This window comes from Vombatus ursinus, unplaced genomic scaffold (assembly GCF_900497805.2).
Source record: "Vombatus ursinus unplaced genomic scaffold, bare-nosed wombat genome assembly UNPS02014773.1, whole genome shotgun sequence".
Taxonomy (NCBI): domain Eukaryota; kingdom Metazoa; phylum Chordata; class Mammalia; order Diprotodontia; family Vombatidae; genus Vombatus; species Vombatus ursinus.
Genome location: NW_020954551.1, coordinates 42,863,297 through 42,891,292, shown reverse-complemented (window position 1 = coordinate 42,891,292; position 27,996 = coordinate 42,863,297). Strand labels below are relative to the sequence as shown.

General features: G+C 41.9%; 2 protein-coding genes and 1 pseudogene across 2 annotated transcripts in view; 2 read left to right on the top strand and 1 right to left on the bottom strand.

The window, feature by feature from the left end:
* Positions 1-622, bottom strand: part of EEFSEC (eukaryotic elongation factor, selenocysteine-tRNA specific) — a 243,410-nt gene extending 242,788 nt beyond the window's left edge. The window contains exon 1 of the mRNA XM_027863808.1: positions 316-622. Within this exon, the coding sequence (XP_027719609.1) occupies positions 316-622 (307 nt within the window). The remainder of the gene's footprint in view (positions 1-315) is intronic.
* Positions 621-4,719, top strand: LOC114044386 (annotated as a pseudogene).
* A 17,756-nt stretch (positions 4,720-22,475) lies between these two features.
* Positions 22,476-27,996, top strand: part of RUVBL1 (RuvB like AAA ATPase 1) — a 33,269-nt gene continuing 27,748 nt past the window's right edge. The window contains exons 1-3 of the mRNA XM_027864097.1: positions 22,476-22,664; positions 25,053-25,139; positions 27,109-27,241. Coding sequence (XP_027719898.1) covers positions 22,524-22,664; positions 25,053-25,139; positions 27,109-27,241 — 361 coding nt within the window. The 5' untranslated portion in view covers positions 22,476-22,523. The remainder of the gene's footprint in view (positions 22,665-25,052; positions 25,140-27,108; positions 27,242-27,996) is intronic.

Sequence of the window (27,996 nt, the reverse complement as noted above, 5' to 3'; positions counted from 1 at the left end):
GACAAACTACTAAACAACAACAACAACAACATTTTAAGTTGAGACTTGTTGCACTAAGTTACGGAGCAGCTGAGCGGCGCAATGGATAGAACTGCTGGCCATGGAACTGGGAAGACCCGAGTTCAAATTCGAGAGCTGTGTCACCCTGGACAAGTCACTTCAGTCGGCCTCCATTTTCTCATCTGTAAAATGGGGGAAATTACAGCCCGACCTCCCAAGGCGGCGGGGAGGGGCACGAGCTCCACGCGGCCGCGGCCGCCCCCGCCCCCCGCCCCGGCTCTCGCCCGGCCGGCCGGCCCCGCCCCCAGCCCTTACCGCCGATGATGGTGCGGATGAGGGAGGCGTGCCCGGGGCAGTCCACCAGAGTGAACTGCAGCTGCCCGGCCCCGGCCCCGGCCCCGGCCTCGGGCCCCGGCCCCGGCCCCGCCTGCAGGCGCGCCGGCAGCGGCACCGCGAAGCACGAGAAGCCCAGGTCCAGGGTGATGCCGCGCTCACGGCTCTGCGGCTGCTTGTCGAAGGCGGCCGTGGACGCCGTGGTGCTCAGCGCCCGGGCCAGCGCCGTCTTGCCGCTGTCGATGTGGCCCAGGACGCCCACGTTCACGTTCACTCGCCGCCCGGCCATGGCGCTGCTCCCGCTGCCCCCGCTGCCCGGGAGACCACCCGGTCCCACCCGCAAAGCGGCCCCGCAGCAGCGCGGCCCCGGCTCGTCCGTTCCGCCCCTGCCTCTGCCTCTGCCCCGCCCGCCCGCGGGCCACGCGCCCGCTGGGCTCCGCGCTCGGACCCGCCCAGCCCGGCCGGCCGGGACCGTGCCCACGTGCCCGGTCGGGTATTGGTCGGGGCGGGCCGTGTTAATCGGGAAGAGCGCGCGGAGAGTGCCGGGAGGAACGAGGAAGTGGGCATTTTTGCAGTTACCTTCTTGTTTTATCAGTCATGATAGCTGGCATTTGTGTATATGCACCTTTAAGGTGTGGTGTGCAAAGAACTCTGACAAATCTATCCGATTTTTGTATTGTCTCATACAAAGTTGAGATAAAAATGTTATGTCTTTACAAGTGTCTATTATTGTCCGCATTTTATAGATGAGGAAACTGAGCTAGAAAGAAGCTAAATGGCTTATCCAGGGTCACACAGCCAAGAAGCATCTGAGGCTTAATGTGAACTCAGGTCTTCCTGATTGCATGTCCAGCTACTTCTCCACCTAGCAAAGCTGCTGAATCCAACATGCTGGAAGGCACCTCAATTCCCCTTGACGACACTACTAGATTCCCCCTTAATGTTAGTACCTTTCCTCTGTTGGTTACCTACGATTGGTCCTGTGCGTGTGTTCCTGTATGCATAATGTATCATAATTGTGATATACATTATGGTATAATATAATGTGATGTAATAATGTGTTATTCTACATTGTATCTTTATAATATGTTATTAATATATCATTAATATGTAATGTATTATAGATTACATTATTATATGTATGTAGTTGTTTTCATATTGTCTCCCGCATTAGGCTTTGAGCTCCTTGAGAGCAGGGACTATTCAGTTTATACCTTTTTTTGCATTTCTAGCACTTAGCATTGTGCCTGGCACATAGTAGGTGCTTCATAAATACTTATTGGCCAACTGACTAGAGAGGAGCAACCCAAAATATTCCAAAGGCCAGGAAACTCAACAAGCATTTACTGAGTGCCCATTCTGTGCCAAGAATGTTAAGAATGCAAAGACAAGGAGACAGAGCTAAGATGGCAGAGTGATAAGAACCAAAGCAGTGAGCTGTCCTCCATAAGCCCCAGATGGAATCCTGATAGGAAAATCCAGAAAAAGTCACGAGTCCTTTGTCCTGCCCAGATGAGCACAGGGACACAAGATAGGTAGGTCTGCAGACACTAAAGATAGAGTCAGACTGGGAGTGCTCTAGCACCCAAGGAGAGACCATGAACTGGGGCAGGCGGAGGGCCCCCGACACACAGGGGCAGCCCTCCCACCAGGACCCATACTGAGGAAAACTAGCGGCATTGTCTCCTTCTATCCAGTCTTGGGTCGAAGATCCTGTGTGGAGTGAAAAGGAGCACAATCATGGACACAGAAAGGAAGGCCTTGGTTGGTGTCCAGAGGAAAAAGGAAGTTCAGAAGCCATCAGCAACAGTGATGTGACTCAGGCCTCAGCACAAAGTTGGGTCTCCTTCCAATGTCTAGCTCAGCAAAGGAATAAACATTGCAAGAATTCCAAACCAAAGGGGAGCCTCCAATTCTGACACTCTCAGAAGACAGAGCTTTCCAGCTAGCTGATAAGCGCTAGGTCCAGTTGCATCTACTCTTGTTCAAACATAATCCCAGATTAGGAATTTGCAGAGTTTGGGACCAAGGAGATAACAATTAGACTTTGCCCTGGATCAGATCAGGCACTGAAAGTGTGCAGTTCCACAGCCTGTCCCTGAAATTCTGGAATAACGCGATATTAGCTACCCCCAAGAAAGCAGCGACAGGACCAGCCCAGACCTTCTCTCCAGAGGTGCCTCAGATCCTGGCCCTAACATCAAGCCTAAAGTCAGAAATTAGACTAGAAGAATAGGCAAACAAACAAACAAAAAACCACCAGAATGACTCTCAAGACACAAAAGCAGAAGAGAAGGACGCCAAAACATTTACAAGCAGTGCATGTCAAAAAAAAAAAACAAAAAAAACACAGCTTGGGCACAAACTCCACTAGAACTCTTGGAAGAGATGAAGCAAGAGTTTAAAGGGAAAGAGGGAATTTTAAAAGGTTTTTATAAATTGAATGAAAGCATTTAAGGGAAAAAATGGAAGAGAAATGAGAGCCATGAAAGAAGGAATTGGAAAGGAAATTAACAGTTTAGCACAAGAAGTACAAAACCTTGCCCAAACAACAAATTACCTCAGAATTGAATGGATCAAATAGAAGCTGATGATTCCAGAAGGCACCAAGAAATATTAAAATGTAATGAAATATTAAAATGTCAAAAGGCTGAAAAAATAGAAGAAAATGTAAGTTATCTCCTCCAAAAAAAAAAACTGACCTGGGAAACAGATCAAAGAGAAAAAAATTTATCTGAATGCAATAACCGAAAAAGAGAAGCTAGATATCCTATTCCAAGAGATCTTAAAAGAAAACTGCTCAAGTCTTTTAGAACTGGAGGGCAAAGTGGAAATAAAAAGAATCCCTTGGTCACCTCCTGAAAGAAATTCCAAAATAAAAACTCTCAGGAACATCATAGACAAAATCCAGAGCTTCAAGGTCAAAGAAAAAATACTTTAGAAGAACTAAAGTATTGAGGGGCCACAGTCAAGATCACGTATGATTTAGCAGCCACTACTATAAAGAAGCAGAGAACTTGGAATGTGATACTCCAAAAGGTGAAGGATAAAGGCTTACAGCCAAGAATAACTTACTTAACAAAATCAAGTACAATGCTACAAGGGAAAAAAATAGACCTTTAATGAAATAGAAGACTTCCAAGCATTCCTTTTGATGTCTCCATTCTTACCATTGTAGATGGAATCTTTGAAATCCAGTTCACAGCTGGAGCTTACCACTTGAGTGGGGAGGACTTTGACAACTACAAGGACCATCATGTCATTGCTTAGTTCAATCAAAAGCACAAGAAGGACGTTAGGGAAGACAAGGGAACTATTCACCAACTTCACCAACTATGCACCATTTGTGTATCTGAGAAGCATACTCTGTCTTCCAGTACCCAGTCCAGGACTGAGAGTGATTCCCTCCATGAAGGTATCAACTTCTTTTACCCATGGCCATTTTGAAGAGCTGAATGCTGACTGACCTCTGTGCCCATTTTGAAGAACTGAATGCTGACCTCTCCCATGGCACACTGAGCCCTGTGGATAAAGAGTCCCAAGGTATAGCAAAACAGATAAGTCACAGATTTATGATGTTGTCTTGGTGGGTGGCTCCACTTGTACCCCCAAGATCTAAAAACTTCTGCAAGTCTTCTTCAAGGGCAAAGAATTAAACAAGGGTATCAATCCTGATAATGAGGCTGTTGCTTATGGTGCAGCTGTCCAGGCTGCCATCTTGTCTGGTAAAAAAAAAAAATGAGAATGTGCAGGACTTGCTACTTTGGGATGTTCATCCTCTATCCCTTGGAAATGACAAAACAATAACAAAAGATAACAGCCTACTTGGTAATTTGAGCTCACAGCAAATCTGCCTATCCCTAGGGGTGTTCCTTGGATTGAAATAACCTTTGACATTGATGCAATGGCATCCTCAATTATCTGCTGCAGATTAGAGAGTAAGATCACCATTGCCAATGACAAAGGTTGCCTAAGTAAAAAAGACATGGAGCATGTGGTCCAGGGAGCTGAGAAATACAAAGCTGAAGATGAGAAGAAGACAGACAAGATGTCTCTTATATGCTTTCAACATGGTGGTTACATTGGGGGATGAGAAACTCTAAGGCAAAATTGGTGATGCAGACAAACAAAGATCCTTGACAAATGTAATGAAATAATCATCTGCCAAAAAAGAACCAGACTGATGAAAAGGAAGAATCTGAGCAGAAAGAATCAGAGACAGTCTGCAAGCCCATCGTTGGGCTAGACAGAATGCAGGGGGGCATGTGGATTCCTAGGGTGGTGGAGCAGCCCCATCCTGAGGTGTTTCTTCTGGACCCACCATTAAAGAGGTCAACTAAACACACCAGAAGAGAAAGCATTCCACAACAGCTTTTCAAAAACTAAAGGACTCGAATGTGTAGCCAAGGCAGTTGTCATTTAAAAGTAACATTTCAGCTACTATGTAAATCTGGGGCATTCTGAATAGTTGAATGTGTGCAGGGGAGAGAAGTGAACATTACATTTTGTCAGTATTGTAAACAAGTGCAAATGCAATTCTTGTTCTGGAGAATAAAATCTATTTAAACTTGGCACCAAAAATAAAATCAAATCCAGGACAATGATTCATATCCCCTCTGATCTCTATCATTATCAGGATTCATAGAGGTAATGCAATTAGACAAGTGCTGGGAATGGTTCTGTTATGTCTTGATGATCTTAAGGAAAGAGAGAGGAAGAATATACTGGGGCCGAAGTAAAGGAAGGTTGGGGAAAGTAATCTCACATAAGGAGGGTGCACAAGTGAACATGTACACAAACAAGGAGAAGGGGGTGAAGAGACTTGGCTCGCAATTGAACCGTATTCTCATTTGAACTGTTTAAAAGAAGGAAGAATACACACATCTTTACACAGTTGGATACAGAAATAACTGTAATGCAACAGTGTAATACGGACAGGGAAGAAGAGAAGGGGAATTAGAGGAAAGATAGACTAAGGAAGGGGTTGGTCCTGAGCAAAACAAATTCTAAGGATATACAAAAATATTTTAACTCTTTGAGAATGGGAATCTGAGAGGGTATCCATAAATTGGGGACTGGATGAACCAGTTATGGTGTATCAATGTGATGGAATACTATAGTGCTGAACTCTTAGAGTAATGACCAACCAGGACTGTTGATCCAAAAGGACTAATGATGAGACGTGCTGCTACTCACCTCCTGGTAGAGAGGGGGAAGACTTGGAATTCAGAATGAGACAAATAGTTTTGAGGACATGGCCAGTGTCGAAATTTGTTTTGATTGACAAAACGTGTGTATAGTGTGCTTGGGAGCGGCATGGAGAGAGTGGGAGGAAGTGAAGGCCGATCTTTGTTTAGAAATAAAATAAAAAATTCAATTAAAAAAAAGAATGCAAAGACAAATAGGAAACAATGATTGACCTCAAGGAGTTTATTCTTTACTGATGTCTGGGCAAAGGAGGCTGTGTGGTGCATTGGAAAGGACATTGGATTTGCAGTTGAGAGGACATTATTTCAATCCCACCTCTGTCACTTGCTACCTGTGTGATCTTCGACAAGTATGTCCTTTAGCCTAATTTCCTCATCTGTAAAATAAGGACTAGATAAAATAACCCCAAAGTGGAACCTTCCTGCTCAAAAGCATTGATCCATCTTACTATTTGTTAGGCACTGAACATAGAAACACACATTAAAAAAATTGAAATAACCTTAGTCCTCTGCTGATAGAATACATGTAGTCAGCAATGTTTCCATCAATTTTTTTTTAACAACACTGAACCTGGGGTTAGAAGATCCACAGATATTGTACATGAGAGGAAATAGGCTCAGAGAGGTTAAAGGTAAAAAGGGATAATAAAAACACAAGTGTGAGGATCCTTTCAGATAATGTATATAATAAAATACTATGTAAATGTCACCTATTGCACTGTTCATATATAGCAAGCCATAATAATCAAGCAATCAATAAGCATTCATTAATTCACTACTATTTGCCAAGCATTGTAAGATTATTGAAGATATAAAGAGAAATAAGAAACAGTCTTCTGCCCTCACTAATTTAGTAACAAACTTTGAAGACTGAGTACAATAAACACTTTAGTCAGAAACTTGGGGAGAGGGTCAAATGTACTAAAACCCCAGATCTCAAAGATATACTCTACATTCCAGGCAAACTGGAATCAGGAAGACCTCAGACACTTACTAGCTGTGTGACCCTGGGCAAATCACTTCATTCTGAATGCCTTAGTTTTCTCATCTGTAAAATGAGCTGGAAAAGGAATTGGCAAACCCTTCCAGTGTCTTTGCCAAGAAAATTCCAAATGGGGTCATGAAGAGATGGACATGACTCAAACAAGTGAACAACAACAAAAGCATTTACAAATGCTTTTTAAAGCTTATAAAGAGTTTTACACATACTATCTTATTTGAACCTAGCAACAACCCTGAGAGGTAGGTGCTTTTATTATCCTCATTTTACAGATGAGGAAACTGAGGAAGAAAGAGGCTAAATGACTTGCCCAGAGTCACACAGTCTAAGGCAACATGTGAACTCAGGACTTTATGACTCCAGCCCAGCACTTTGCCCACTGCACATTCTACAGAACAAATATAAAATAAAGACAGTTTAGTGAGGGCTGGCACTAACAATTACTTGAGCTGCCTCTTGAAGGAAGTGAGAGATTCACATAGTAGGAAGAGGAGAAAGTGCATTGCACCACAGGGGATGGCCAGTGCAAAGCTGAAAAGGAAAATGGAGTGCAATGCGGGAGGAACACAGAACACTTTGACCAGACTTTAGAATGTGGGAAGGAGATTAATGGATAACGATTTAGATTTTACCCAGTACTTTCTTTCACAGTTCTGAAGTTCTGATGTAATAGCGCATACTACAATTACAAACATTTATCAAGCATCCAGGCTGTGCATGGCCCTTCTCTAAGCTCTGTGGGTACAAAAAGAAAGAAAGTGCCTCCCCTCAAGAAGCTTATTTTCTACTGGGGAGACATGTAACCAAATATACTAAGATAATTTGAGAAGAGATAGAGCATGAACACTAACTAGAAGAATGAGGAAAGCCTTCCAACCAAAGGAGAGGAGTATTCTAAAGGCCCGGGTGGTGAGAACTCAACCCAGGAACTGCTTACTCATGCAAAGGTAGAGGCATAAGACAGCATACCAAGTTTGACAAAAAGCTAAGAGGTCAGTTGGACTGAAACATAAAGTGTATGAACAAGAATAATAAGAAATGTCTTGAAAAGCAAAAGCAAATCATGAAGCACTTTAAATTCCAAACTGGAGAGTTGGTTTTTATCCCAAAGACAATAAGGAGCGGCTGAAATTTCTAGTTCATTCTCTATGCTTTAGGAAGATTATCTGGCAGCTATATGGCGTATGGATTAGAAAGGAGAAGATGGCGCAATGGATAGAGCACTAGGCCTGGAGTCAGGAAGACCTGAGTTGAAATCCAACCTTACATACTTACTAGCTATGTGACTCTGGACAACTCACTTAACCTCTGCCTGCCTCAGTTTCCTCAAATGGAGTGCTAGAGGCATGAGTTGCCTTGGCCATTCATATGTTCCATATGTGAGTGCCTCACTATCCATGTACTCTATATACACATTCATTCTTCTCATTGATTCTGTGTATTTGTAGAACTGTGTGCCTCATGTTTCTGGAGAGAATATTACATAGCTACTTTTCCAGCCAGCCTAATGAGTGCCTTTATTTTTAGCTAATGGTGTCTGTTAGCCGACTATTAAAGATAAATGCACCAATGGGGACTCTGGAGCTTTAGTTTTAGAAGTATGGATCATATGCTACCTATAAACATGAGTAGGAGCACCTCAACATGAGAGAACCAGCCTATGAGTGCTAATGTAAACTGAATGGTTAGCTCCACACAAGACTTACATATGTACATGTTGTCTCTTCTGATAGAGTATAAGCTCCTGGGGCAGCTAGGTGGTGCAGTAGATAGAGCACTGGCCATGGAGTCAGGGGGACCTGAGTTCAAATCTAGCCTCAGACACTTGACACTAGCTGTGTAACCCTAGGCAAGTCACTTAACCCCAATTGCCTCACCTGAAAAAAAAAGTTGGAGTTTTAGAGTGTAAGCTCCTTGAGACTAGGGGTAATTCCATTTTTTTTTTTGTCTTTGTGTTCCCTGTGATGGCTCCATAGGGGATTATTAAGTAGGCACTTAATAAATGCTTGGTGATTGAGTAACCCGTGGAAGCTGGTGCAAGTATTGAGAGAAAAGGGAACAAAGCCCAGGGTAGAGTTTAACATAACACTCACAGGGTGGGGCTAGGAGTGGAGGCAGAGGTTATAGATGGGGACTCAGCAAAGAGACTATCTTATCCTCTGACTGTGACTCCCATTCATCAAATTACACTCCCAGGAATTTTGGGATTGATGATGGGGATAGGTTATTGGGGCATTAGTTAACACTGGACTTTATCTTAAGACTTCCATTTAATTTTTCCATAATTCTGTATCTATCCTCACACACTGTCTACCATTAAAAATAGAAATCTATGTCCTGATGCTATTAGTTTTCCCTATTAGTTTTGCTAGCTAAACCAGGCTGCTAACCGAATGGCCTGTCACTGTGGAGGGCTATGGAGGTCATTCTCTCATTTGTCACAGTGGCTTTGGAGGGCTGTGGTTAGGACACTGAATTGAGAAATCATGATTCCTTCCACTCCTCATCTCACCATTGATTAAATGAGTGATAGTAAAGAGTTTACTCTCATGTCTCTGTTTCCCTTTTTGGAAAATGGGAATAATGATGCCCAGATTATAGTGATATTTATCAGAGTATTTTTAAAGAGGCAATAACTTCTGCAGGAAAACAGTACATGCACAAGTACACCAGAAATGTAAATGAAAAGAAAGAACCATCTCAAAACAAGAGAAAATTAATATTGCAGAATTATGAAGAACAACCTTGGTCCCAAAGGAAAGACATGAGAACACACCTCACCTGACTCCTTTGTCAAATTGGAAGAGGGGAAGGGATATATAGCAATTTATGTAATAGACATATAAGTTGTTTAACATTAGTTTTTTTAATGTATGGTTTTGTTGAATTTTTTTCTTCTCTTAGTCTTTTTCTTTTTTTTTTTCTTTAAAAAAATCCTTTGTTATGAGATGGCTGTCTTGGAAGAGGAGGAGGAGGATGAAGAGGAGAAGGAAGAAGAAGGATATGGGGGGAAATTCAGTAATGTAAAAATAAAAGATCAATAAAATCTACTCTTTTAAAAGAATCAGTGGACTTGGACACATTTTGACTATGTAACCTTGGGCAACTCTCCAATCTGTATTGGGCAGAGGGTATTCTAAGAGCCCCAACTGGGAGTTCCTTATATTAATGAAATCATAGATATGGTTCCCATACTCTCGCAAAAAAAAAAAAGAAAGTCAGTGGGAAATTACTGTATTTATACCCTGAGGAAATTAAAGATAAAAATAAAGGTTCCATGCATACAAAAATATTTATAGCATCACTTTTTGTGATAGCAAAGAATTGACATAAAAACAAATGCCCATTGAGATTAGGGGGTGGCTGAATAAATGGTGCTATCTAAATGCTTTCCCTCCTCCCCACTACTTAGAATCACTGGTCTCCTTCAAGACTTAGCTCAGATCCTGCCTTGGACAGGAGGCTTTACCTGGTGGCCCAATCCCCACCCTCACCTTTCCTCAGAGATTACAAACCTCCAGGTTTCCACTATATATCTTGTATGTACCTAGTGATTTACACATTGTCTCCCCTGTTAGAAGGGCAGGGGCTGTTTTTGCCTTTCTATGCATTCTCAGAACTTAGCACAGTGCCAGGTACATAGTAGGCTCTTAAGAAATGCCTATTAACTAACTGACTGGACTTGTGAAGCCTTTCTAGCTTAGTAGGACTGACAGTTCTTATAATCTGTTGATATATTGTCCTCTGATTCTTTAAAATGAACCCCTGGCTTTATCTAAAAACTCAAAGGAATGAGAAATACTAGGAGGGCTAGTGAACTGTATCCTAAACTCACCATTTAGGAAAATTAAAAAACATGATTCTAGCCTAATGATACCTACAGTAGAAAATCTTCAACTCGTAGTACATAGCACCATGAAAAGAGAAAAGCATTTAAAGCCAGGAAGACCCAGGTTCAAATGCAGCCTCAGATAGCCAAGATTATGTAACATTCAGTGCTTTACAATTCTAAAATGCTTCAATAAACCAACCTCAGTGGACCTGACAGTGGTCTATCTCTACCACTTACTACTTGCGTGACCATAAGGAAGTCCTTTAATCTCTCTGGGCCTCAGTTTCCTCTTCTGTAAAATGAAGGACTTGAACTAGATGGGTGAACTAAGGTCTCAGTCCCAGATATAGGAGCCCAGGAGAGACCAGCAGCTGCCAACTGAGCCAGGCAGAGGTCAGGTCAAGACGGTTTCCATGGGCTAAGTCACTGTGGAAAACTTCACCTACTAGAGAAGAGGAAGGCCTGGCTGTCGAAGAGTTTGTTAGCCACCTAACAGAAGGGGCACCAGTCTCTCAGGCCAAGGATCAGGTTTCAAGGCCAGCCTAAGAGTTACTACGCACGGGACACACTTCTCAGGGGCATCCATTGTGAAGATACCTATAGTGCTGGTCGTTTGTCCAAACCTATTCTTGGGAAAGAGATTCTTTATGAGAAAAGTCATCTGCAGACAACAGGGAGAATTAGACTGTTTGAGCAATCAAAATGTCGGCTTTGCTTTTTCAATTGACTTTCTGCCACTAATTTTTCATCTCTCAGGCTATGACCAAATCTATCCCCTACACATGTATTACGATTTCAAACCCACCAGCTGCCTCTGAGTCCCATGCTTAGATGTGCAGCTCTGCACAGTGAGCGTGGCCCCAGTGAAAATTATTGACAGGGAAAAGGCCTGAAGAATTGTGATTATTTAGGATTTGTTCTTAATATTAATGTGATGCAGATTTAATTCTGTTTCTTTTAGTACAATTTTGTATTAAGACTGTTCAAAGTTCTTTACAAATACCCAGTAATTAATTCAAACTTCATTAAAATGAATTAATCCAGGATTAATTAGAAACTTGCTGGAAGGAAGTTATTGTACTTTGCTCTTTGATTCTAGTTCTTTCTGTAAGAATTCTTTAAGGAGTGAATTGGAAATCCCCTACACTCCAGGGACATCCAAGTTACTCCATGGCTATATTAGCCATACAAGCTCACAAATTATATGCCATATTAACCAAGCAATAGCCTTATGCTGCATATTCTACTGATGTCTTATCATAGTGTGGAGGTGATTAGGGTTTTTGAAGGCTAACCAAGGGAGCACAAGCTTTGGCAGGATAGAATGCTTTCAAGTATAGGCCTGGTGACCAACTCTATGTTTGTTGTCCAAGGGTCAGTAGTAGTGGTGGTGGTGGTAGTGGTAGTAATGGTGGTGGTGGTAGTAGTAGTAGCAGTGGTGGTTGTAGTAATACTAGTAGCAACAGTGGTGATAGTAGTAGCAGCAACAGCAGCAGCAGCAGTAGTAGTAGCAGTAGTAGCAGCAGCAACAACAGTAGTAATAAATGGTGGTAGAAGTGGTGGTGGTAGTAGTAGTAGCAGTAGTAGCAATAATAGTAGTAGTTAATATTTATATAATATTTTAAGGTTTACAAATTACTTTACATATATAACATTTCCACTCAAATCTGGGGTGGCTTTCCTGAGAGACAGCGCTGTACTGCTGTATATGAATGGGGAGTATGATTCCCGATTGACTGAGAGGATGGTGTACCTCAACATCTTGTACCTGTATGAGTAGATGACGGATTTCTATCTGTTGGAGGATTGCAAGAGAGGTAGTCAAGGAAGTGAAGTGTAGACTTTTGAATGGCAAACTGGAGATGTCCTTGCAGTCACAGGAGATGCCTCGTTCTCCCCCGATATGTCTCTCAATTCCTAGACACTGCTGAGAATGCTCCTCCCCAGTGAAACTGTTCTCTCCTTGGTTGAACTGAGGTTTTCTCTTGCTCCCAAATCGAAGAGCTCATTTACTCTGGTATATTTTACTATCTATTTTAGTCTGTATAAATTCTCCAATTTATATTTATTTCATAATTTGATGAAAAAGCTTATTAGCTATTCATGATAGGTTTTTCATTTTGTTTTGTTTTGATAACTAGCACATGGTAGGAGGGAGCTAGGCTATGTGTTACTCTTTCCTTGGAAGATTAAGTGCCTTTTATTCTGAACCTTTTATCATAATCTCTAGACCACAGATATTTGAGGTGTGGTAGATATGTACAGTTCTAACCCAATGTTCCTCTTGCAGATAGGAGAATGTAGGAGAGACCTATCCATGGTAGTCCTAGTTCCTGCTGTCCCCTTCCTTGCTAGGCTACTAGAGATACAGCCATGGTCTTCATCTGGCCCTTCACAAAGGGAAGAAATCTTAGTCTCCCTTGGAGACAGAGTGGACTCGATCCCAAATCAGATAGCCATTCATGGTACATGCCAACCAGCTATACATTTATGATACACTGTCCAACTATACATACTTTAGAAACATGTAAGAGGGGTATAGTGTAAGGCAGGTATAAAATGCCCCACTTACATACATTATCTCATTTAATCGTTACAACAACTCTGTTAGATAGGTGTTATGATTATGCCCATTTTATAGATGAAGAAACTGAGTTTGAGAAAACCTAGCTAAGTTCAGAGGTTCACCCTCAGGTTGACCATAGGACCATGAATTTCCCAGCTTTGGCAATTCACATAGACTATTGACAATGGGAGGGACATAGGGAGAGTGATATACATCCATGGAGAGAGTGCTCACATTGGAAATAAAGGGCCTTCAGTATTGAAGCATCCTTTATATGAAGTCACAGCTTAACCCTTTAGCAGTTACCCTCTCTGCTTCTAACACTTGGTGACTGAGAGGCAGTGTGGTAGAAAAGTAAGAGTACTGATTGTGGAGTCATAAACCAACATTTGAATCCTAACTCCCACGCTAGGTAACCATGGGCAAATTATTTAACTCCTCTGAGCTTCACTTTCCTCATTTGTAAGAGGGTGAGTGATGGAGTGAGGATGGGCATAAACATTTACATAGAGCCTACTATGTGCCAGGCACTGTGCTAAGAGCTTTTTAATGAATATAATTTCATTTGATCCTCACAACAACTCGGGGAGGTAGGTGCTATTAGTATCCCCATTTTACAGGTGAAGAAACTGAGGTTAAGTGACCTGATCAGGGTCACATAGGTAGTAAGTGTCTGAGGCCTGATCTAAGCTCAGGTCTTCCTGATTCAAGGCCCAGTACTCTATCCATTGTACTACCACTAGCGACCTCTGGGAAAAAAGAATATATTTCCTACCTTACAAGGGTATGATAAGGAAAATATTGTGTGATTAAGATGCTGTAGAGATGAATTATGATTACAAGTTGACCTGAATCTGAGATAATTTTGAGAACTGAGCTTCCCCAACTCATCCAAACCAGTTTCAGAGTGGATTCAAACCAGGATTTGAAAAATTTAGTGGCATCTTAAATATCAGATTCTAGCTTTTATTGTCTCTTTATCTCCAGTCCACCTTGACTTTGACTGTCATTGATGGCACCACAGGAGAAATCCCAGGAAGAAACCAAAACCAGGCCAGAGTGACCTGAGTTTTGCCTCAAAAGGCTAAAATTTAGGAGGCACTAAAAGTCCTTGTACTCCTCCTGCAAAATAGAACTAAGTGAGCTAGCACCTGGCTAGTAAGAATTAGTTAAAACATGATCTTTCTGGCATAACTGGCTAATCCAGATGGAGGCTTTGGGTGGTCTCTTTTATTCAGACAACCGCTGGGTATTCAACCTAGAGAGTTCTATAGGTCTTTATCCAGTTACAGATGAAGGAGTCTACTCAGCTGAGTAGGGCTGCATATAATTCTGCAGCCCATGGTCAGATTGTGGTCAGTGTTCTACTTGGAATCAAGAGAGATTCCTTGGTTACCCTGTTTTAACATTGCCTAAAGACTTCTGAAAATTCTGTTTCCCTACAACAACTAGTTATTCTTTTCTAGTCATACATCTCTGATGATATTCACTGATTTGTACACATAGTTCATCATTGAGAATGTTACAGGCTATTTATGTCTACTATGTCTCTTTCTCTTGTCTTTTGGGTGACTCTTGGTTTTGATTCCACGGAGATGATTTCCCACAAATTGCAACTACATAGTAATTACAACTGACTTACATTCTATTTTAAAGTCTGTAAGACCTTTTGCATATGTTAACTCATTGAAGCCTTACAATGACCTGTGATATAGGCACTACTATTACCATTTTATACATGGAAACTGAGACTAAGAAGGGCTGTAATTTGTTCATAGTTACATAGCTAGTAAGTGTCAAAGGTGGCATTTTAACCCAGGTCTCTTGATTCCATTATTCTATCTACTATGCCATGCTGCCTGCTAGAACATCAGTGGAAAGCCACTGCTGTTTCAAAGTATGAGACTATTTCAAAGAGAGAAAGAGGAGCTTGGGTGAAAGCTCTCTATATTTTCTCAAATGCAATTCAGCCCATTCAATTTCTTTTTCCAATTCTGGGTTCAGTGCATTGTCCATCTGCAGAAATATGCACTGAAGACCTGGCTCTAAGGACTGTCCATCATAAGAATAGGGACAAGACTTGTAATTTCACTGGTATATAAAGAGAACTCCCAGGATGAGGAACTCCGCTATCATTTCAATATGCAACCTTCTCTGTAACTTACATAGTGTTAGAATCTGGAGCATTGATAGGTTAAGTGACTTGCTCAGGGTCACACAACCTGCATGGACTTGAACTCCAATCTTCCTGGTCCTGAGGCTAGCCCTCTATCCATTACTCTGTGCTATCTATTAGGCATTCTTCATCCACTTGGTTTTCCCTAGTTATATTCACCTTGTGATCATGTAAACTTGAGTCTCCATTTCTTCATCTGTAAAATGGCAATAATAATAACAGCAACATTTGCTGTATGGGGTTCTTGTGAGGCTCAAATGAAATACCTGTAAAATATGTTACACAAGCTTTAAAATAGCATATAAAGGTCAGTAATAATAATAATAATAATTATTTTTATTAGATTATCTCTAAAGTGGGGATAGGTAGACCAAACTCTTTTGAGTAATTGTGAATCTCATTTAAGAGGTTCTACAGTGTTCACAGGTGTATGTGCTTCACATATGTGTCTCTGATATCTTCATACTGATTTCATTCATACGCCACAGTTTGTTCACAATTCCTCTGTTGTTGGGCATATCATTTGCTTCCTACTTTTTGCTATTATAAATTGTGATGTTATCAATACTTTGGCATATATGGGACCCTTCTGCCTTAATTTTTCTGAACAGAGAGATCACTGGATCAGAAAGTATAAACAGTTTAATCATTATCAAATTCAAATGCTTTTTTTTGTCAACAAAGAATAAAAAAGATTAAACATTTGTATTTTCCACATCTTCAGTCAGTTTCATTACAATAGGAATGAGTCTGATGCAAAATATAATATGTGACAGTCCTCCTCTTCCCTTCCTATGTTTATTGATATTCTCATAATGACCTTTCTTTGGGCAGTAATAACAGCTGTAATTCTTTTTCATTTGCTTGGGACCTTCTCTTCTATCAGATATCTTGAGAACTGATCCTTCTCTGATTTCAAAAATGCTTTGTTTCCAGTATGAGCCTCCTCTATGTACTCTTGATTCGGTCTGACTTGTCTTCCTTTTCTTTAATTCTTGTGACATTTCTACTATCTCATTCAGAACATCAGTAACTGTAATATAGGAGTCCAAAGGTAATGGTTATACTGTTATTGAAGCAGAATACAGTTTGTAATAAAGATCTTAATGGATCTTTTCCAGTTTTCATGATTGTTGCTTCTTTTCAGTTTCATCCTTAAACATTCTTGGGAAGATTTCACTCAACTGGGTCTTACACCAAGCTTTTGATAAGCTAACTTTTCCCTCTATTGCTTTTTACTGTTTTATGAGGTGACACTACTTGTAATGATCTACCATTTTGGCTCTGTAACATTTTTTCAAATGAGTTTTTATTGTAAACCAGTATTGTACTTGGCCACCATATTTCTCTATTTGGTAAAGAAATCAACTGTTTGTAGGTTTAGGTGATTTCTAGGTCCTTTTGGCCTCATCGTGGTGATTACTTTTCACTGATTGAATCTCTATAGAAAATAGTGATAATCCAAATTAGAATCTGTCCTTTTTTTGTATCCCATTTTCCACCATCAATGGCTTGTTTAAACAAGTCAAGTTGGAACACTGTTAATTGTATTCCACATCTTCTCATCGTTTTTCTTTTACTCTACTTTGGCATCAATTTTGATCTTTTCTCTAACAAATGCCTACACACACGCAACTGAATTGGAGAAGATTCCTACATTGCTAACCAACCATTTCACGTTTCAGGAATATGCCTTTCTTTTTCTTGTTTTAATAAAGTTAATCATTGCTCCTCATGTCTAATGCTTCCCAACTCTCTTCTTGAAGAAAACATTCCTAATATATAGATTTGAGTACATTTGTTCTACAGACCTTTTGCCTCTTGAGTTTCTTGATCTTGAGTCATATTTTCCAATATATTTTTCACTGTTCTTCCCTATGCTGACCTTTGCATTGAAATCACCAAACATGAAAGTTGATTTAATTTGCAAGGTCTTATTTGAAAGGTTCTTAAAATTATTCTCTCATGCTCTATAAGAGACTTGAGCCTGTAAACTGCAGTTGTCTTTATTGTGGTCTCACTTACACTGGTCATAGCATTGCAATAAGAAATAGCCAGTTGTCCCAGGAAATGAGACTTCTTATTACTTTTGGACACATGATAAGGCCAGTTCTTCTAACTCCTTTATTTGTCTCTCTGAGGAAAACCTATGAGTCTACCCTCCATTTAACTGTAACTTCCTATATTTCACGTCTTTATAGTGAAAATGTCAATACTGATATTTCTATAATAGTTTATTAACTCATTGGTCATTTGAGACAAATTGATCATTTGAGACCCAAATTTGGAACAAATGAAAAACACTTATTAAGCACTAAGTATACGTTAGATACTATGTCAAGGACAGAAAATTAAAGAAAAAAAAGAAAGTAAGATAGTTTCTGCCTTCAAGGAACTTGGAAGTAGGGGCTAGGGAGGGGTGGTCAGAGAAATGAAAAGAATGGTGAGTGGAGTCATAGAGCTGTTGTTTGAGGATCCTTTCCAGGGATGGTAGAAAATAGGGGCTGGGTTAGGGCAGAGAATTGCATCAGTGGCATGGTATGAAAGTGTAGATTACATAAAAAATGTTGAAAGCTCACAAATCAGAAGCCCAAGTCCCCAGGACAGTAGGTAGAATTCCAGGTTAGACATGGAGTCCAGAACAGAGGATCAAGGTATGAAAATAGCTGGAGAATGGCAGCATGGGGGTCTGAGCCAAGCCAGACTATCAATAGTCCATGTTTACAGATAGTGAAAAACTTGGTGATTTTTAGCACTCACCATCCCCTTTTCCACCACTTTACCACTGTCACAGAGTTGAACCCAAAGGCCATTTTATAATTTTCCTTGTTTCTTGAGTGTCCTTGGCTAAAAACTTCATCACCTAGTAGCTCTCCTACTAGAGATGAGCCTCTCTGTACTTAGCCAGTCTAAACCTGGGAAATCAAAAGCAAAGATTTAGGACTGGAAGGGACTTGGAGATCATCTAGTCCAATGGCCTTAGGCTCAAGAACACTAAGGGCCTTGCCCATGGTCGCACAGCTAATACACATCAGAGACTGAAGCTTTGTCTTCCTGACTTGCCAGGGCTACAATCTTCAAGAGTTTACAGTCTATTGGCAGAGCCTTCAAGAACTCAGGGTCACTTCCACATCACAGAATGATGGTTCAAAGGATGACTTTCGAGTTTGAGTGTTATAAAAACAAATGGAATTTTAATGTTTGCTGTACAACCATGCCAGACTGAAGCAGAGGAGCAGCCGCTTCTGAATTTTTTCTTTTAAACAGTGAAACATTAGCCCTAGGATTACTCACATTAACTGTTATGGTACACAGAGGCTCGTGCTGAGGGAAGCAGGAAGTTAGGTTTGGGAGAGAAGGTCAAAAGGTGAAGGGCAATCATACATATTCCCTTACTCTGATAATATGCCACTTGACAGCTGTAGGCATTAGCAAGGACGTCCCACTGAAATTTGAAGACTTACATGAACCTGAGTAAACGTTTAGAGGAAACTTAGAGTAAACGTTTAGCCTAGGACAAACAACGGCCCATCCTTCAGCCCTGACCTCGGCTATCGAGTGATGTCAGCAGGGAGCAGGCTGAGAAAGGCAGAGGAAACCCTGAGAAATGAACTGATTAAGTCTGAGGACTGAACCATTCAGAATGAGCAAATGGCAGGGATTATTTTTCTGCTTATATCTTGCTTTGTCAAATATTGGATTATGCTCTTAGCATCTCCTATTTGAAAAAGGAAAACAAAGGCTCAAAGCCCCCCCTTTAGTTCAGTGTAGCAACAAAGTAATGAGACTGATGTGAATTCTCATTACTTTCTCAAATTAACTTGTCTCGCTCCTGAAGCAAGGGTTCTTAACCTTGTTTGTGTCATGGATCCCTTTGATGGTCTGGTGAAACCTATAGACCAATGATAATAATAATAACTATTATTATTATAGCTAGCAAATATATTGTGTTTGAAGGTTTGCAGAGCACTTTACATATATTATCTCATTTGATAGAGAATGTTTTTAAATACATAAAATAAAATACACAGTATTACATAGGAAACAAATTATATTGAAACACAGTCATCAAAATATCTTTTATAAATAAAGTTCATGGACCCCAGGTTCAGAACCCCTGCCCTAGAGTTTTATCAAGTCCAAAAAAATAGCTTAAAATCCAAGTGCAGCCTTTCTCAAGTTGGAATATTTGCCTATAGGCTTAAGTCTGAGGCAGACCTCCATTCTTTAAGTGGTAGCCCTGGAGGAGTTCCAGCCAGTGTGATCATTTGCTCAGCCCTTTTGGATTGGCAGACATGAGGTATGTGTGGTCTCCAGTGTGGTGGCTGTTTTACTGCATACAATTAAAATGGCAGTTTGGAGGAAATAGAGAATCCAGAGCATGGGGAGATGGATTAGGAAGAATTGTGAATGACAGCAGTAGTGTTTTGAAAGTGACAGTGTAATGGGAGCACACCTACTAATAGTTGGGGCTTTAGCACAGATGACAAGATGGAGCTGAATAGGCAGCAGTGGGGAGGGAAGGGAAAGAGTCTATGTCACACTATGAAACCTAAAAATAGTCCTAACTAGGGCATAACAACTAGAGCTTTACCCTAGGGTGCCAAAATTTGGAGTGCTAATGGTATTATTCTGGGGTCGATTCTTCCACACCAATGGCCACACTCCAGGGGAGCTCCCCAACTTTGTGCCCTCTCTTCAGTGATGCCAGCTCTATGCTGGGACATATTTTCCCCAGCAGTCCTGTGCCCTCCTCTGCTCCTAAACAGTGGTCAGTCTCTCTCCCCACTAACCCCTAGTGTCCGCACTTAAGGTGAGCACCCTCAGCTTTGCTTTCTGACTCTGGCTCCCTTTTCCCCCAAGAACAAAAATTCCTAGTTAGCACTCTTTCAAGAAGTATATGGAATGATAATTGCCACGGATGCCATTCCATTCTTTTGCTTAGGTATCTCTCATAATTAGCTGTTTGTAGTAGAGATTCTGGGCCCCCGAAGTGACACAGTGGATAGAATGCTGGGACTGGAGTCAGGAAGACTCATCTTTGTGAGTTCAAATACAGCCTTAGACACTTGTGGTGACCCTGGGAAGTCATTTAACCCCGTTTGCCTCAGTTTCCTCATCTGCAAAATCAACTGGAAAAGAAAATGGCAAACCCCTTGAGTATCTTTGCCATGAAAACCCCAAATGGGGTCACGAAGAATAGGACATGACTGAAAACGAACAACAATGGTGCCTTAGAAACACAAGGACACAATTAGAGAGCAGCTAGTGGCCCTGTATGGCTGAAATGTGTAGTGGAGTAGTGTGAAATAAGGACAAAAAGGTAGTTTGAGGCCAGATTGTGCAAGGCATGTGGACAGCTCATCTGTAAAATGAGCTGGAGAAGGAAAGGGCAAACCACTCCAGTATTGTTGCCGAGAAAACCCCAAATTGGGTCATGAAGAGATGGACACAGCTGAAATGACTAAATAACAGCACATACACACATATATATTATATACACATACACATGAATATGTGTATGTGTATGCATATATGTCTATGCATATAGACATAGACATACTTCTTTTGAGCCTAATAATCCCTTAAAGTAAATTCTGCAGATGTCATTAGCCTTATTTTACAGAAACTGGAGCTCCATCAATCAATCAACAAGTACTTACTATGTGCCAAACACTATGCCAAGCACTGAGATTACAAAAACACAAACACTCTCTGCCCTCAAGGAGTTTACTTTCTAAGGAGAGAAGTAGAGAGGAGATGGGGAAATAACACGTACGCTTATGAGTTGGACATGATTGAACAGCAACAATATATACACACATATACATATGTATATACACAAAAATATGCATGTATTTATGTGTGTGCATATGTATGTATGTATTACAAGGCCATTATGGGAGGGAAAGCACTAAGAGTCTGAGGATCAGGAAACACTTTAGGTAGAAGTTGACACTTGAGCTGAGTCATGAAGGAAACCAGGGTCAGTAGCAGTGAAGAGGGAAAGCATTCCAGGCTTGTGATACAGCCAGTGCAAAGACACACAAAGGATGAGGGAGGATAATGTGTGTGGAACAGCACATGGGCCCAGAATCAAAGGAGAGAATAGTTTATTGGGAAGGTAAGAAGGAACTAGATTATGAAAAGTTTTTTATATTTTTTTATTTTCAGTTCCAAATTCTTCCTCTCCCTCTACCCATTATACATATAAAGTCATACAAAACATATTTCCCCATTAGCCATGCTGTAAAAAAAAAAAATGAAGTTTAAAATGCCAAATACAGAAATTTAGTGGACTTGCCCTTGATCACACAGCTTTTAAGTGTGGAAAAAGGAACTTAAGGCAGATCTTTCTGACTCCCGGTGTAGCATACGCTTTATATCCACCTCATTGAAGACTAGGTTGTGCATTAAAAAAACTGACTGGAAAAGAGACATGAAATGCCCCAGCTCCTCCTCCAACCTGGATACATTCCACCTTGATGCCCATTCAGAAAACACATTGCACCATTCAATTCCTCTGGTGGTCTTACTTTCTCTCCTTTTCTTCCCACTTACAAAATGTATCACAATTCTCTTTATACCCAGTCAACAAGATACATGTCTAGAACCTAAAAGTTTATAAACTCCATGAGGGCAGGGATCATGTCTTAACTAAAATCGTCATCTCCAGTAGCCTTCAAGCCCTTCAAAACCTGGCCCAGGCTGACTAAACATGCCTCTCCTACCGATGTCCAGCCAAACTGGCCCTTCCTCTCCACGCCTTTTCACCGGTTTTCCCCAGGCCTGGAAAGCTCTCCCTCTTCTCCCCGACCCCTTCACAGCCCAGGCTTCCTCCAACGCCTTCCACACACCCACACACCCACACACCCACATATTCTGGTCCACGTGCGGGCCCCAGGCCACACGTACACCTACTTGGCAGCACCCGGGTCAACATGCAGGTACCAGATGCCGCCCCCGGACACGCACATATATACATACACACTACACGCACTACACGACTACACACACATTCCGGTCCACGTGCAGGCCCCAGGCCCCAGGCCCCAGGCCCCACCCCCAGCCCGGGCTCCCGTCAGGAAGCGCAAACTCCCGGTAGTCGCGGGGGGAAAGCTACCTTAGTAACACACCCGGAAGTGGATGGGCGGGCCCTTCCGGGCGCAGCCGATGGACGCGGACGCCGCCCAATGGACAGTGCCGCCGGCGCCGCCGCGCCCAATGGCCGGCGGCGGAGGGCGGGCTCTGGCCGGACGCCCTGGTAACGGCCGCATGGTAACGGGAGAGCCCGGGGCTCGCCGCTCGCCCGCCGCCGCTGTCGCCTCGCTCGCCGTCAGTCAGGCCTTCCCGCCCGCCCGCTCCCCCGCAGCCGTCGCGGCCTCGCCGGCCCAGTTCTCGGCGGCAAGATGAAGATCGAGGAGGTGAAGAGCACCACGAAGACTCAGCGCATCGCCTCGCACAGCCACGTGAAGGGGCTGGGGCTGGACGAGAGCGGCCTGGCCAAGCAGGCGGCCTCCGGGCTGGTGGGGCAGGAGAACGCCCGCGAGGTAGGGGCCGAGGGGGGCCTGCGCCCCGCCTGCCGCCGCGAGGGCCCGTGCACCCATCCTACAGACTGGGAAAGTGGAGACTGGAGAGGGGAGGGGGGCCCGCGGCATTTCTGTAGCGCCTTCGGGTTTGCAAATCACTTTACAAACATTATCTGGCATAAGCCACACTAACCCCAGAGGGGATCAATAGAGGCTGTTATTGTCCCTATTTTACAATTGAGAAAACTGAGACTGGCAGGGGTGAAGTGACTTGCCCACGGTCGTATAGCTAGCGAGTCTGAGGCAGGATTTGAATTCAGGTCTTCCATATTCTTGGCCCAGCGCTCTTTCCACTGCACCACTAGCTGTCTACAGTAACCTTGACATACTGAATAATAAACACGTTTTAGATACATTAACGATAATAATAATAGGTAACACTTATGGAGCGCTTACTATGTCTCAGGCACTGTGCTAAGCACAGGAATGATAATAATAGCTAACATTTATACAGTGATTACTATGTGCCAGGCACTGTGCTGAATACTTTGTAATTAATATCTCATTTGTTTCTCCAGACAACCCTAACTCATTAAATTACCCTAACATATTGAATAATAAACACAATTAAGATACACTAAATAGGTTTGAGTGATGAATTGTAATTTTCACAGCTTAAATCGATCTTTAAAAAAGTATTGTAGGTAAATGGAACGCAACCATTCATTTTCCAGATGAGAAAGCTGGGCATCAGAGAGAACTTGCCCAAATCCAGGCCCAAACCTCAGGGCTTCTGGTTTCCAAACCTTCCCAACCCCTTACTACTCTCAGCTAAGGAAAGCTGTGGACATCAAACAGAACTGTAGTCACCTATCAGCAGTTACATTGATTTGGCAGTATGGCACGGCTTGGTTAACCAAATATGCTAAATACTAGAGGATTCTTGGATATTCCATATGTGGGCTGCTCAGTTAAAGATTAAACAATCCCATGTCCTTGAATATTGGACTTCATTCCTGTTTCCTCATCTGTTAAATGGGTGAACTCCCTCATAGAGTTCTCAAGCTAAATGAGAACATAAAATCCAATGCTGAGATGAGTGAATTTCTTCCCTTGGTGTCCCATGCCTGTCACCAAGTCTACCTTGGAGTAGATGCTTTAATAAATGCTTCCTGAGTTGAAAGAAGGTGTGTGTTTTCTAACCATAAAAATGCTCGAGGGGCAGCTAGGTGGTGCAGTGGATAGAGCACCGGCCCTGAAGTCAGGAGGACCTGAGTTCAAATCCAACCTCAGACCAAACACTTGCTGTGTGACCCTGGCCAAGTCACTCAACCCCAATTGCCTAAAAAAAAAAAATACTGTGAACTGCCATTATTGTTATCATACTTAGCCCTGTGCTTCAGCTGAGCTACGATTTCATCCATATGGACGCTCCTTTCACAAGTGCATATTCTGACTCCTCCATGCCTTAATAAGGAGACAGTCTCCATGAGTTATTGTGCCTTTCTCCCTCCCTCAATTTCATCACCTGGTTCCTTCTGGTAATGAGACTTTCTGAACTGAGCCTTTGGAAAAGTACCCTCTTTTTTCTTTGGAGCCCCTCTGTCACTGGGTGTGTTCTAGAAGCCCTTTGACACTTGGGGTAGGACAGAGTATAGGCGCTGCCTCAGTCAAGCTGAAACCTGTTAAAGACCTTAGTTTGAAAAGGCCAAGGTCTCCCACCACATACTGGGCCATCTCCAGTCGACCTGATCCATATCTGGCCACTGGACGCAGATGGCTGCAGAGGAGAAAGTGAGGCTGGTGACCTTGCACAGCCCTCCCTCGCTGAAATCACCTTCCTGATGTTATGGGCCTCTTCAAGAAGCCCATACAGCCCATAAACCCATACAGAAGACAAACAGCAACAGCAGGGACAGGGTAGTGAGGTATAGTGGGAGAAGGGCTAGATCCGGAACTGGGGTACTGAGTTGATTCCCACCTCGACCAGTAACTGGCTTTGTGACCCCATCAGCAAATCCCCTAACTTCTCTGGGCCCATCAGAAAATGAAGTGGCCACATGATCCCCTCTTCAAGCCTCTCAAGCCGATGGTCCTGTGAGCTGCCAAGTCTTGGGTTCCGTTAGTGTGGCCTTCCGGATGGATCCCTGGATGGTCTTGGTGTCCCAGTGAGGAATGTCTCATGGGGGAGGACTTAACAGTGATCAAGGTCCTGAGGTGGCTTTGTGTTATCTGTCACAGTGAACATCAATTATTGCCTTGTTGAAATTCGACACTAGTTAAGATTGCTGCATGATAGATTGCTTGATAGAACTACTGTGCATCTCATCTCCTTGAGCTGCAGCCTGAACTTCTTGTAAAATGTTTTAATATTGATGTTATTATTTCTTTTCCTTTGGTGGTGTCTAGGCATGTGGTGTAATAGTAGAATTAATCAAAAGCAAGAAAATGGCCGGGAGAGCTGTTTTGTTGGCAGGACCTCCTGGAACTGGCAAGGTATCTTTTTTCTCATTTCTCTAATCTATCCAGAAAGTGGTCTCAGTGTCTAAGCCAAACTGAACTTATGTCTTAACTATGCTTTGTTTTCCCAGGTTGGTTGGGTTTCTTTAAAAGGACCATGTGAAGTAATATAGTTGGGTATCTAACATTCAGACTCTCCTGGCATACTTCCAAGGGAAGAGGGATTGAGGTCCTTGGAGGAGGTTCATTGTCTGAAACTTGTCTTCTATATCTTATTCCTTCTCCAGCAGAAAAATACTTTTTGGTCTGTGGCTTCTGAGAACTTATAAAAGTAATTTCCCATTTAAAGGGTAAGAGATTAATTCAAGGAGTACTGATTGAGAACCTACTGCATGCTTGGCTCTGGGAGCTCCATTAGTTTGTGACATGGGCCCTCCCAGTAAGGACCTTAAAACCTAGAAAGAGGAGGAACACATAAGAAGACAGAGCAGTTTTTTCAAATAGTGCATAATTATTAACTTTATAACACTGACCATAAAATGGAATTGAGTTCAGAAGAGGGCGAGATTGTTATGAGGGCATTAGTCTGTCATCTGAAAACCACCAAACATTAGATTTTGCTTATCCAAAAAATGGAGAATGGAGACTTTGGAGGCTCTGCAGTAAGAATATAGCAGCTCTGGGAATCCCTGCAGATTCTACTCCAAGGGCTCCAGTAACTGACCAGCAGGCAGTCTCATAATTTCCCCAAAGGAAATGTTCTTGTCTTGTAGATAGTCTGATGTTTGACCTCAGTGAATATTGACTACATCTTTGCAAACCTCACGGTTTCTGATACAAGACTTGTTGAATGAGTACTCGACCTTATTCGGGCTCCTCTTGTCTCAAAATCAATAAGACTAGTCGTTTGGAAGGCGGCCTTTCCGTAGGGCTCTGTTGCTGTTAGGGTTTACCCACATCCTGCCTGTGTTTGCACCCCCCATTTCGTCCTCATTGGTCTCCTGCTTTCAGTCTCTCCTGTCCACAGAAGTACCAAATAAATATTTCTAAAGCACGGATCAGACGTCACTCGCCCACCCAAAGATCTTTGATGACCTCCTGTTGTTTCTAGAACAAAATACGAAATCCTCTGTCTGGCTTGTATAGCAGTCTTTAATACAGCTCTCATGGAGGTGTCTCATCTCATTCCTCTCACCTCCTGTTCTTCGTGTTGGGTTCTCCTGTAGCTCTTACCTGGGAATGGCAGTCCATTGGCTATGTCTGGCCTTTTGCACCTGGAGTCCCTTAGGCCTAAAATGTACTTTTCCCTCATCTCCACCTCTTCAAAACTCGAGGTACAGCTCAGGAACCTTAGGTGCCCACTCCTACATGAAGCCTTTCCTGATTCTTTCTTGATCCTGAAATTGAATTTGCAATTCTATCTATTTTACATTTGTATGCAAGTGTCACTCTAGAAGAATGTAAGCCTCTTGAGGGCAGGGGCTTTTTAGTTTTTATCTTTGTATCCTCAATGTCTTATATATAGTAGGAGTTTAATAAATATTTGTTGAATTGAATTAGATGCTCATTTAAAATTTTTCTAAGGTCGTTCTCCCACCCTTCCTGACCCTTTTACTTGGTAAGGTAGAATTTCAGCTTTAAAATCACTTAGCTATTTTAATACATTCAGTGCTGACCAAGCATTATTTTTTCCTCAGATAATTTCTAAAGGATGCAGGGTTTTTTTTTCCCTGTATTTGAAAAAAATAATATTTTTTTAATGTATCAAAAGTATACAGTATTAATGTTTTCTATAGCAATTAGACCACGATCTCACTTTTTAGATGTGAGGGGAGATTGATGATTTTACTCCTTCTCTTTTTGTGATTAAAGATGCTTCTAAGTTACAGATTGTGAAGTCATTAGGAATGTATCCTGTGAACTTAGCAAATGATATGAAAACAAGAAGGTAGAACTTTACTTAAAAATTTGAATTTTTTTTTTTTTTTTTTTTTGGCATTTATAGACAGCCCTAGCCCTGGCTATTGCTCAAGAGCTGGGTAGTAAGGTCCCCTTCTGTCCCATGGTGGGAAGTGAAGTCTACTCTACAGAAATTAAGAAGACAGAAGTTCTGATGGAAAACTTCAGAAGGGCAATTGGTGAGTATCAAAATTGAATAGCGAAGTTGTTCATGCCCTCATCAATGGAGGGAAATCTGGCTGATAGAATTCAACTTTTCAAATTTGGATCTCTTGAATGGTGACTATGTTTTTCTCATTTAGCTCTATGTTTGTAGGCAGAGAACCTGGGTTTGAATCCTGTAGGACTTTGAGCAAATGTGACATCCCTCCAGTTCTGTTTTCTCATTTGTAAAAAAAAAAAGGGGGGGGGGTGGCTGGGCTAGATGACACCTAAGCTCTGAAGCATCTCTGATCTTAGGATCTATTACCTCTGCTTTTATCATTGATTGTAATTTTACTTTATTAAAGTGCTTTAAAAATACATTTCCAAAGAAATCACGGCAAAATGTAGTTGACAGGACAAATGTACTTCACTTAACAGAATAGATGAATGCAGGTAGAGTTATTTGTTATATAAATTTTTATAAAATGAATCCTATTTTAGAGACTACTTTATATTTTAAGTTTTTTTTTTTCAGGTAAGGATTTTTTTAACTAAGCTGTCTTTCCCACTACCCTTCTCCCTCTCCCTGGCTGCAAATTGAGCAATTTATTTATTTTTTTTTAGTTCTTGAAAAATAAAGCCTTCAATACAGAGCTGCATAGTCTGGCAAAACAATCTAGAGCGTTGGCCATGTTTCTCTGAATTTTTAACTTCATCATCTGTTAGAAGATGAGTAACATGGGGCAGCTAGGTGGCATAGTGGATAGAGCCCTGGGCCTGGAGTCAGGAA